Raw genomic sequence first — 12627 nt, forward strand, 5'->3', positions numbered from 1 at the left:
TACAGTTTCTCATGATTTCTTGAGCACTGCAGGAAACAGCCATTCATTAAATGTTTCCTATCCGAGTACCAGTCTAAGTGTCCAGCTCAGTCAGAGGCATACAACACCTTACAGTGCGCCCCATACAGAATGTGCCCTGCACATATGCACTGGGCTGTCCATCACCTGCCTGAAAACCTGAAGGCTCCACCCATTTTCATCTACTGCCACTAACACCAGAAAGCAGTTGCTGCACACACCTGTGTCCTGCTCTGACCTAACCAGCCCCACTAAAACATCTCTCTCCAGTTACCTTTAGTGTCTCACCCTTTCACAAGTTTCACTTGTGTTTCCTACAAAACATAAATCCCCAGACAAGGGCTTCTGGCAACATGAGTGTACTGCCATGCTTAAACATTGCAGGATGAGTTGCTGGTGAACTGGCCAATGTCCAAGAACCAAACAAAATGAAAGATTAGGGAGGAGCCTCTAAGAAATTACTAATTTAAACAGCAGTTGACAATTAGCCTTAGGCTTCTGCAGATTCACATTTGAATGAATGCAAGCAAAACAGGTATTCCTGAATATGTCTGCCCATCCATTAATTCCAGATGTTTCTATTGCATTTAATCATGTTTTAATCCCAGTGAAAAAACTGAGTAACTGTGATCTTGAAGGGCTGGGAATTTGATGAACCACAATGCAGACTACAGAAAGCATTTCGGACAGAGACTGGCACATCAGTTCACCACACACAGTTGTAGCAACCTTCCCAGAATCACAGAATATTCTGAGTTGGAGGAGGCCCACAAGGATCATCAAGTCCAACTTGTAAGGCAACAGTCCCCATGGGGATCAAACCCACAACCTTGGCATTATTAGTACTGTGCTCCAACCTTAAAAAGGTAACTATTAAAAAGAAATGCCAGCATTGATTTGATCTGAGTGAAACCAGATGATGACATTCCTCTCTTGTTTGGACCGATTTTTCCAAGCTCAACACATAGGAATTCACATTCTGCATTTCCATTTCACAATCAGATACAAACAGGGACTTCCTTATGATGGTTGTGAATGTTTTATTATAGAGTCTTATCAATAAATTCTCTGAAAATCAATTTTCCAGAACTAAATCTAATCTGGCAGGGTTCAATAAGTAGCAAAATGAACTCAGCCATGCGAACAAAATATTACTAAGTTACTTTAAATAAATTTTATCTCAACAACCTCAGAAAGAAGAGCGTGTCCTGGAGACTTAGGATGGTAATCTTGGATTTTTATTAATATTTTGGATTCTTGTTATGCTGTAGCCTCTGGTACACAGCTGTCTTCATTTTGATGCTAGAACAGGATAGATCTTTGGGTGCCTTTATGCCTGTAATTCTTGTCTTATTTTATAGTGCTGTAATAAGAATAGCACCATCAGCGTTCAGTGCTCATCACGGTACATTGGAGCAACTGGTCACTGCACTGAAACAGAGCTTGTAGGGAAACACATTCTTCCTAGACAGTAATTGCTCACAAGGGGTGTAGCTCCCCAGTTGTTTCAGTATGTGCCGTTCATTTTCTGTTCAGCGCCTCCTGTGACATTTATTCAGGTAATTTGATCAGGTTATGTTGCACACAATTGGATATTCAGAATTCCATCCTGACCTTCACAGCAGCAACTAATACTGCCTGGAAGATAAGCAAGAATCATTTTCCTTGTACATACAAATAACATTCTGAGCTTGCAGCTACTTGTTGACAAGCACTCACCAGTTTCAGTTAAATACAGGAAAACCTAAGAAAAATGAGACATTTGAAAATACGCATTACTGCATTTTTAATGCATTTGGATGGTTTAGTTCAACTTATTATTAACTCTTGATTTCCAGGACTTAATTGCACATAATTTTTACAAAAGCAGTATCATGTCTTAACATTAATCAAATATAACATTTAAGAATATTTTTACTGTGCAAAACATAAGCAGGAAGTCTTATTAGTAGAGTAAGCTGAAAAAGCAAGGGATATTTAAAACAATATTCACATTCAGTGTGCAATTTTTATCCCTACTTCCAACTTTTGATGTGGAATCTAGAATTCCCATCAGTAAGTGCTATCTGGAAATACCAAGTTTGTTTCACCTTTTATTATTTGGAGGAGACTCAAAATTTATTTTTGCACTAGGTTTTTACACACAACTAAAACAGCTGTTTAAGTTGATAAATACAAAATAAGACACTCAAAAAGGTGGGAAAAAACCAGCATGCTGAAGGCATCCACCTTAATGGTGGCATGACTGATAATTTATAGCTTATATTGAAAAATGGAAATGGTAATTCAGATTTTCCATTTTCAACTCAAGATTTTAGCAAATAACCCAAAATCTTGTTTTAGAATTCTGGCATCTGCTAATTGAAAAAGTAATTTTTTTAAATACTTCACTTTAATTAAAAACTTTAGTTTGCTAGGTATTAAATGCTACCAGTCAAGGCAGTCACAAAAACTGTTTGATGTTTACATAGCACCATATAGATAAATATCTCCTTCAGAAAGAGAGATTATGTTTGGCTAGGAATATAATCAGAGTATTTCCTGAATATTTTAGGTATCTTTGCCTTCCACATCATAAATGTGTGCAACAATTCCTTATTTTGAGAAAAAATGCACAGAATTCAATTCAAGCTTTAAGAAGGTGCTATCATTAATTCGAATTCTCCCTATATAAAAGTATCAAGAACTCTTCAGTAGTCAATTTAATATTCAAAAACAAATCAACAGTTTTATGTAAACTTGTTAAAAAACAAACCATCACATAATTTGGCTTTAAAGTGACAAAGTATTTCCCTTAATATAATTTACTAGGCATGTGAAGAACTAACATCAAAGTATAATTCAAAAAGATGCAAAGACTAACTATCTCTGACATCTGAATACTCAATTAAAATATATAAAGAATCTCCAAAACATGCATTTATAATTCGTTACAGTGGGATTGTTCATTCCAGTAATAATCCTTCCTACAATGAGGCTGCATGTTAGATAAATTACACTAACCTGTTCTAGTTCCCAATTAGAGAACATCAGTATTCTCCCTCTGCCTCTCCTTCAGCCTAATTTATTAAAAAGTGGACTAGGTTTTCTACCAAAGGAAATATGCTCACTATCCAGGTGGCCATTTCCTAGCCCTAATCAAATCTTAGCAGCTTATCTACAATTGTTAGGTTTAGACAAGTAACAAATCCTGCAGTAAAGTGTTAAAAATACATGGGAGTAGCTAACAAGCTATCTTCTGTAGTTTAAATCACAGGAATCTACACATCAAAATATTTATGGAAGCATGAGTGCTGGTGACATCATTGACTCTTACAAACTGAGTCTTCCGTAAAAGTTGCACAAATGGAAAAGGATGCCTTGAGATTAATGGAAATAAAATCCAACAGAAGATAGATTTCCTAATATTGAGCCTCAAATTCTTATAAACTAACAAACATACTTCAGTGACAAACACTGCTCATTATTTTGGCCCCATCCCTCTCACAAAATCAGCTTCATAAGCTGTTATCACTCTAATGGAAAAAAAGCCCCAACCCTTTTAAAATATTAGGTATGGAGTTCTGGGTTCCAAAAATAACATATATAGGCATTTTCATATGCTTGATATGAAACATCAACTAAAAATATGAACGTTCATAAAGAAACCAAATTACAAAATTGCATTTTGTACATTGTATCTCTATAGATACAGTTCTCTCTGTTGGAGAACTTGGCATTTTTAGAGAGTTCAACATGTGCAAAGTCCAAATAAATTTTGAAGAAAATTCCAGTTTCAAAAGTTACATGTAATTTTGTATCTGACAGATCAATAATCTCAAGAAAAGCTGTACAAAATTAGCTTCAAACCTCTTCATCCCCCCCAAAATAGGCACTCAGTGGTTTAAGTGTGCAAATGGCTTCTTAGAAGAAACAGTGTGCAAACAGAGCCTGTCCCATTAGCTCCACATTCTTTAGTGATTTCCTGAAGTATTGCCATTAAATGCTATCTACGGTATGACTTTCTAAAGAACAGGAGACAATTCAGTCCACAGAATCACAGATATCTTTCACTTTCTGGTTGAAGTCTTCAGGTTGATCAGCGTACACATAATGACCTGCACCGAGGATAGCCTAGAGGAAAAGGTGAAGAAACATGTCAAAATCACAAAAGTGTAATAACAAATAAATAAACACTGGGAGGAATAAGGTGAAGAACCTGACTTTTGCACATTACTTAGGAGTTGACATCATACAGCCTAAAAAAAGGCTCTAAACATAAGGAAGACTAAAATCTTCTTTCCCCTGTGAAGGAGCTTTCTCGCACAGGAAAAGAGGGTAAAATTACTGCTTATTTGACTGCACATCATTCAAGCAGGCACAAGTCACTGCAAAGCGAAGAATGTGCTTTGCATATCAAACTTCTGACGCATCCTCATCCCCTTCACTCTCCACTCAAATAGTTGTGCCAGGTTGCTCATTAATCCTGCAAGTGTTTGCATTAGTGAGAGCATCAAGTCATTTGCATTTTCTTATTATAAAAGTGATATGGAAGAGACTAAAGAAGGTACTAGGATAAATGATTAAGAACTTGGAAGCTTAAATTGCTGGGGATTTTCTAGACTTATGAAAGCAGATTTCAACCCTCCAAATTAATGACTAGGTTAAACAGATAAAAGTATCCAAATGATGCAATATTTGGGGGGAAACCCCCGCATTTGTAATCTAGGTTATTTCACAGCAATGGCGTAACAAAATCAGGGATGTAAGTAACCACTATTTCTAGAATTTTTTGTTCTCTGTAAAACTGCTACAAAGCAATCACCATAGTGTACAGCAAAGATACTTGACCTATTTTCTTTCCATTTTACAATCAAAGACTAATATGTATTTATATCTACTATTCCCTTCCCTCCTTAAAACACTCTCACTTGTCTCTAACTAAATCCCATAATGTATAGCTAATTTATCGTGTTAAAAACCCCAGAAACTCAAAGTAAAAATTAATCAGAAATAAACACGCACAACAAAATCTCAGAATCTCTGTGTATTTTACCAACCCTAGAACTGCCAGTCCATGTCTTGGTCTCATTAGAGCCCTTTCCATCCTATGGTTTTTTGAGTGTCCCTGCAATTTCTACCACTCCAGTTTACCTTTTAGAACCTGTATGTGGCCTGACAAAATTTTAACCTGGAATACAATAGTTTTCCACAGTCCCTTCTAAAAGCCATGGACTAGAATGGAAAAAATATACCTGAATGGTAATGCTTATCCCAGAAATATATTGTACACTTTATAACAGAGACTTTTGTTTCGACTCTCTCTCTGGTTAAGCAGTTAAGTGACACTTTCAATGTGGATGTCAACATTTATGAAACTTATTTGTGCTCTTTAACATACCGAAAGAGTTCGATAACAATATCTTTTCTCACTTCCAGCTCTGATGACAATTGTATCAAATTAGAAGATTTTATTTGAATGACTTGTTGTAGTATACTGTCAACATTACATATTGTACACGTCTGTCCAGATAGTTCTAGATATCAGTAGGATGACAGCTGGTATGTTCAAATATTTTATCACCTCACAGCATTGTAACATATATGTACATTCAATTATCAGGGCTGACTGATGTGAAAATGTGTGAATACTTTTAAATTAGTTTGTTTTTATAGAAATAAAAAAAATGCATCATGCACATTCACATCAAGTTGCAAGTACACACATTTTATTTTTTTCTAAACAAAAATGTATTAGCTAGGAAGAAAACACTAAGTATTTTTTTAATGACTTAGAGAAAGGTGCTTATAAGAACCTATGCACCAGGAGCAAAACCATTCTGTTACTAAAGAAACAAAAGCATTATATAAACAGATAAAAAGAGTTTACAAGAGCCTCGCCACTATGTTATATATATCTGCAAGTATTATGACTGCTGTGGTTTAAAACAACCTATGACCACAAAACCTACTTGTATTAGCACATTTTAGAACAAAATAAAGAATGACCTTGCTCAAAGATCTAGTTTGGCTTCTAGTGCTACACTAAGTTTTCCTCTTACTCTGGGAACTCAACACTTCTGCCCAGGTTTTCTCCGATCTAGTATTTGTTTTCTCTCTCCATGTTACAGAAAACAGAAGTTATTACCCTAGGCTCTAAATCAAAGGGACTGCATTTCTACAGTTGATATAAAAACACAGAATCATAGAATGGTTTGAGCTGGAAGGGACCTTAAAGACCATCTTGTTCCAACGCCCCTACCATGGGCAGGGCAGGGACACCTCCCACTAGACCAGGCTGCTCAGGGCCCTAGCCAACCTGCCCACATAGGTATGACTTAAAGCCCCAAGTACACACAATATAAACAAACAGCTGCTCTAAAAGTCAACTTACTATTGTCTTCACATATGAATTTGGTCTCAGAGACTGAATAGTGCTGCCAGAATTGCCATCTATACAGGAACGTGCTCCATACACCACAGTGATAGGAATGTCTTGATCCATTTGTGAAATCCGTTGCAGCATCGGCCTTTTCGCCCATCCGTAAGGAATAGTCATGTTCTTGAAAGCTGTTTCACCACTGCAAGCCATTCAAAAGGGTAAAAACAATTCAATTTCCATTGGATCTGCCTTTTATCTAAATTGGAGTATCTGTGCCTTTGGGTAGCACAAAGGCTGGGGTTTTTACAATTAAGGAAAATAAATTTTCAGGGTTAACATGTAAATTTCAACAGAAAGAGCCCACATATTTACAGGACTGAGTGGTAACACTTCAAATAATGAAATACCTTATTTTTAAAGTTTTTAAGGAAATTCTTTACACGTTATACTACTGTAACAATTTTTTAATTAAATATAGTGCCCAAACTCTCACAGAATTAACACAAGTTAAGAAGAAATATAGAAATAGGACAGTTTTTACATTTATCTGTTTCTGGAATTCAGAGAATGTGCAATGCTATCTCTTTGTTGAATACAATAAATGCTACAATTAAAAATAAGATAGCATGCACACTGCTGCCATGGCCATTGGAGGGAGTAGCAGGCATTCAGTATTATGAATGACAGACTTCAAAACGCACACTGAGACACTCATTCTCACCTAGGTGACTGTACATTGCAGTGATAGATATATTCAGCCACAGTGTTATCATCAAACATTGATGAATATTTTCGCTTGAAATCTGGTCTTAAACGCTGAACAAGGCTTAATCCTGTTAAAACAGAAAACACTATTAGAGGAGGAATGAGTATAGATGACTTTATCAAACTGTCTAATGCTTTTCATTACAACTCTCAAAACATGTCCCCTTGAAACTCCTGGCTAAGGTTGATGTCTTCAGAACCAGTATTTCATTTTACCACTTGCATGTCTTAGGAAAGCACAATGGCATTACACCAAACAGGAATGAAACACAAATACTCTTAAAGATTTTATGCTGCATCCCCTGCTGAATACATATGGAGAGTGTTTGAGAAGGGTCACCTCAGCAATACAAAGGGGTTTTGCCTAAATTGCATCTTAAAAGAAAAGTCTTAAGACTCAATTTGTGAGTTTTAGAAGCCAAACTGGGCCAAATCCATCACAACTTACAGAACCAGAAGGCACTGTTGAAAAAGCTGGGCTGTTTTGCTTTCTTAAGTCTGTCCTCACCTTTCACAGAACAGTCTGCTTCTGACTTCACTACTGTTTAGTTGAAAAGACTGAAGTCCATGATGAAAAACAGGTGTAGAAATCTTGACATAAGGCACAATTACTGGTATAAATGAAAAGATTTAATGTTGAAAACTATTGTCCTCATGCTGTCTTAAAAGTCAAAGTAGAGAAGTAGTGGGTCCTTTCAGGGGCCAGTTCAGGCCTTCTGAACTTAAGCTTCTTTTCTGAAACCCTTCTTTAAGGAAAAAGCCTATTCTAGTTCACCAGATGGATCTCTGGGATGAGAGCTTCACCACAAGGCTAATTTTAGTCTAAGAATATTATTCATCCCTAACATCTGATCTAAACCTACCTCTTTCAGTTTTAAGCCGTTACCCCTTGTCCTATCACCATATGCTCCTGTAAAAAGCCCCTCTCCAGGTCTGCTGTAGGTCCCCTGTAGGTCCTGGAGTGTTCCCACAAGGTCTCTCAAAAGCCTTCTGTTTTCCAGGCTGAATAACCCCAGCTCTCTCAGCCTGCCATAACAGTAGAGGTGCTCCAGCCCTCTGATCATCTTTGTGTCCCTCCTCTAGACTTGCTCCAGCAGGTCCATGTCCTTATGTTGAGGGACCCAGAGCTGGCTGTCGTACTCCAGGGGGGTCTCACAAGAGCAGAATAGAGTGGGAGAATCACCTTCCCAGACCTGCTGGCCATGCTGCTTTTGATGGAGTCCAGGATGTGTTTGGCATTCTGGGCTACGAGTGCACATTGCTGGATCATTTTGAGCTTCTCATCAACTAACACCCCTCAGGTTTTTCTCCTCAGGGCTGCTCTCAATCTGTTATCTGTCCAGCCTGTACTGGTACTTGGGACTGTCACAACCCAGTGCAGGACCTTGTGCCTGGGCCTTGTTGAACTTCATGAGGTTGGCATGGGCCCACTCCTCAAGCCTGTCCAGGTCCCCCTGGATGGTATCCCTTCCCTATAGCACATGAACTGCACTACACAGGTCGATGTCACTGGCGGACTTCCTGAGGGTGCACTCAATCCCACTGGCTGTGCTGCTGACAAAGACTCTAAACAGTGCCGATCCCAATACAGATCCCCGAGGAACACCACTCGTCACTGGTCTTCACTTGGACGTTGAGCCATTGTCCACAACAATGTGTGACCATTCATGGTCATGTTTCCCTCGTGCAGACAGTAGAAACTTCATACTGCTGTTATTCTGTGCAATTACAATGAAATCACTTCTTCCCTCCCACTCCTGGACAAAGGCCTGGTATACTGTTTAGGTAGACCTTGTCACAGTGATCTATGCTTTTCTAATCTTGAGAGTAGACTACTGCAACATGCCCTTATGCATTCTTTAAACAGATTTAGAAAACTAATACAGTGCAAGAGAAAATAATTCCCTTATGAAACATTGATTTAACTCCTGAAACAATGAAGATTTTGTGAAATTCCTGCAATTCTCTCTGCTCTATTTTCCCTGCAGAGAGTTTGATTGCTGGACTTCTTCTGTGTGTTTGGGTTTTTTGAACACAAATGATACACTTGGCTTGGAATAAGAGCACCTGGAAGAGAAAGAGACTAATTCTGTGTCTTGCTATCAGCATAGAGGCCATGGCATGAAGTGTTACCAAATACTAGAATTCACTTTCCATTTTGATAAGAAGTGCTTTGTCAGTGAATCCAATTGCAAAACAGCTCCTCCCTGGGAATTAACAGGGGAGAATGAAACAAGGATTCAAGGCACATTGGGAACAAATTTTGGAATGAAATCACAGTGGTTCATGCTTGCAATGTTTATTAAAGACACTCTGAATTGTCTGGTTGATTTTCCACAATGTCTTCCAAAATGCTACAAGAAATATGAACATTGAAGACACCAAGTTCCACAAAAAGGGTGCGATCACAATGACATTTCTGATGTCCTAAGGAATTTTATCTGTCCAGCTCTAGGAATGGAATTCACAAATCCAACCTAAGCACCAAACCCCCTATACTGTGAACCTCCTGGGTGACTGTTCCAGTTAAGTGAAGAAAAATATGCAAATCAACTACCTGGAAACCACTCAGATTAAAAAATACCTCTGGATTCTGTCTCTCCCAGTTTTAAGTATTTGCCTGAGGGTCTGATTGGTCCATGCGATACCACTGACATCCCAATGAACTTGCCTCACATTTAAGTGCTTAAGTCATACTTTGAACAGTAACAATTGGCTTTACAGTGAGGTTCAAAGAACTATGCTTGCCCAGCAGCTTAAGCACATAGGCATGCAGAAGGAACCCTGAGTTTGGTTTAGTAACTTCATAAGGCTGGGTCTGATGCCTAATCCCAGCACAGTGTTTAAACTTACCCCTCTCTAAGAAATATGCTTCACTTGTCAAGAACTGTACATTAAGTTGATGACAAAAAACCTTTTTAACACATGCAGTGAGAAATAGATGAAAAATTTTAAAAAGCACCACCCTTCACAGCAACCCAAATGCGTGGCTAGGTTTGGGGACACCTTGTCAAGACAGGGGCTGTTTCTGCAGCATGGTTTTGAGTGCACTTATTGCTGAAGGAGACAATTTCAGCTTTGAACTCTTCCACAAACACTTGTTGTTGGATTAAATCAGTGCTTATCACTCAATATGCTTCAGGTTGTTTTGTTAACCAAATTAGCATTTTACTTTAAAAAAAAATGTGTACAAAACATGTTGCTTTTCTGAAAAGCTAATTTTGTCATACTCCTGAAAAGAAACAAACAGATCAGCATATTAAAATATATATTCTATAGAAACAGATTTAGGAAACAGATGTGGTTTAAATGTAAACAAAGCCTAGAAATCTCACTAGTTTATCTTCAGACTGAATACTAAAAATGATGAAGAGGTGAGTTAATTATAACTTGCGAGCAGCTTGAAGGATATCTTTTTCCAAGCCTCTCCAGCAGATACTTCTGTAGTACAAAGAAAACCAGACAGATAACCTCTTTCTCCTCTAGAAGGAATGCATATGATGACTTTTTTATTACGCCCTTCTTCCCACTCCTCAGATGAATTAATACCATAGTATTTTCAGTCATTGCTACCTAGTCCTAGTATTAGCGTATACAGAGTTTATCTAACATCTCATCAGTGCTGTTGAAGAAGAAATATGAGGATAGATTGCCACTGTAATGCAGGATACCAATGAGACTCACATGATTTACTACAGCAATAAAAAAAATTACTAATAGAAAGAACCCAGTTTCACTGCAGCTGTAGCCTACAATCATATCCTGTAGCTTGCTGTAAACTGCTGTACTAGTATTTCTCATGGCAAGAGCCCTCTTGTCCTAAGGAGTTCAACCTTTCCTCAGCCACTCCCACCTTTCTCCTCCAACTCTTTCCTCTGTAGGTGATACAGACTTGTGGGAAAGTTTATCATAATGTGCTATCTGCCCCATGTTTATGTTTAACCAAAATAGAAGTGCTATTTAAGAGTATGTGAAACTCACCAAAGGGTCCTGCTATTCTTAGCCCAGCTAATGGATTAAATGGACTCAATATAGCTCCTAGTGCTTTGATCCAGATTGGAATTGGTCTTTCGTGTTCAGCATTGTCAGGCCTCTCTGGAAAACCCCATGGCTCCACTAAGATAAGATGCTTGACCCTGTTGGCAAAAAAGGTTCAGAGGTTTAGAGTACAGTAGCTTTTCTTCAACAGTGTGCAATGAAAACGTGCTATCTGTTTTACAGATGCATAGGTACAACCTGCTTTAGTCACTTCTATCATAGTGGCTTATAACCCAGTTTCTGGTTCATTAATGGTTTTGTTTTCAATTACTAATTAGAGAGAGTGAACTGCACCTAATGATATGTATGAACACCAGAAGTTTGGAAGCACGTGTCACAAAGAGAAATTCAGTATTCAATAGATACGCACTGTCACATATTTGAAAAAAATTAGTCTTGTTTCTGTTTTTAAAAATAGCCTAATCTACACACTCAGTTAATATAATTTGCAGGAGCAGTTTAATTTGAGAGAAAAGAGGACAGTTGCATCTGTTTCATTTAAGTGAAATTGCTAGAAGTCTAAGACCTCTTCTCTAAGAAGAGACACAGTTTAACTCAAAAATCATCTTACCAAAGTAAAATTTGAACTGATAGAGGCAGGGCAAAACTAGCAGATATTTTCTAAACTTATTGGGTTTAGGTTACAAAAGAAACATCAGAGATGACCTGTAAAATTATTACTCAAAGGAATATCAGTACAGAAAGCACAGTAGGAGTTTCCAGGACATGCAACTATCAGTCACTTCAGACTGTGGGTCCCCCTCAAGCAAAAATTCTATTTCAACTTGGTACATTAAAATCATCCATTTCTGTTTAATCCTATAACACTTACTTTAACTGTCCTAGATACTGATGATTTCTGAAGAACTATAGTTTTGCACATTTATGGTAATTTTCCATGGAAGCTTCATTGTTACTGCTCTCTACAACTACCTGTCAGGAGGTTGTAGCAAGGTGGGGCTTGGTCTCATGTTCCAAGCAACAGGACATGAGGAAATGGCCTCAAGTTGTGTCAGGGAAGATTTAGATTGGATATTAGGAAAAACTTCTTCACCTAAAGGGCTGCCAAACAATGGAACAGGCTGCCTTGTTCATCCTGGTCTAGTGAGAGATGTTCCCATGGTAGAGGGTTGGAAATAGATTAAAAGATCCTTTCAACCTAAGTCATTCTATGGTACTATACCCAAGGAAGTGGTTGAATCCCCATCTCTGGAGGTGTTTAAAAGATGTATGGACGTGGTGCTTAGGGACACAGTTTAGTGATGGACTTGGCAGTGCTGGGTTAATGGTGGGACTAGATGATCTTAAAGGTCTTTTCTAACTTAAATGAGTCTATGGTTCTAAAATCTTTACTTTCTGCTTCATGACTTCCTTCTCTTTCAAAGACATGAGATTAGATATTAACACGGAAAAGTTCTTAGTTCCTAAAACGATGTCAGAAGTGA

At 37.9% G+C, this 12627-nt stretch overlaps 1 protein-coding gene across 2 annotated transcripts in view; it reads right to left on the reverse strand.

The window, feature by feature from the left end:
* Positions 1 to 1167: 1167 nt before the first annotated feature.
* The window catches only part of ABHD5 (abhydrolase domain containing 5, lysophosphatidic acid acyltransferase), a 29354-nt gene continuing 17894 nt past the window's right edge, over positions 1168 to 12627 (reverse strand). For both annotated transcript variants that reach the window (XM_071561169.1, XM_071561170.1), the window contains exons 4-7: positions 11126 to 11280; positions 7101 to 7212; positions 6392 to 6578; positions 1168 to 4131 (exon numbers count right to left, since the gene is read on the reverse strand). In XM_071561169.1, coding sequence (XP_071417270.1) covers positions 4042 to 4131; positions 6392 to 6578; positions 7101 to 7212; positions 11126 to 11280 — 544 coding nt within the window. In that variant the 3' untranslated portion in view covers positions 1168 to 4041. The remainder of the gene's footprint in view (positions 4132 to 6391; positions 6579 to 7100; positions 7213 to 11125; positions 11281 to 12627) is intronic.

This window comes from Pithys albifrons, chromosome 7, assembly GCF_047495875.1.
Source record: "Pithys albifrons albifrons isolate INPA30051 chromosome 7, PitAlb_v1, whole genome shotgun sequence".
NCBI lineage: Eukaryota > Metazoa > Chordata > Aves > Passeriformes > Thamnophilidae > Pithys > Pithys albifrons.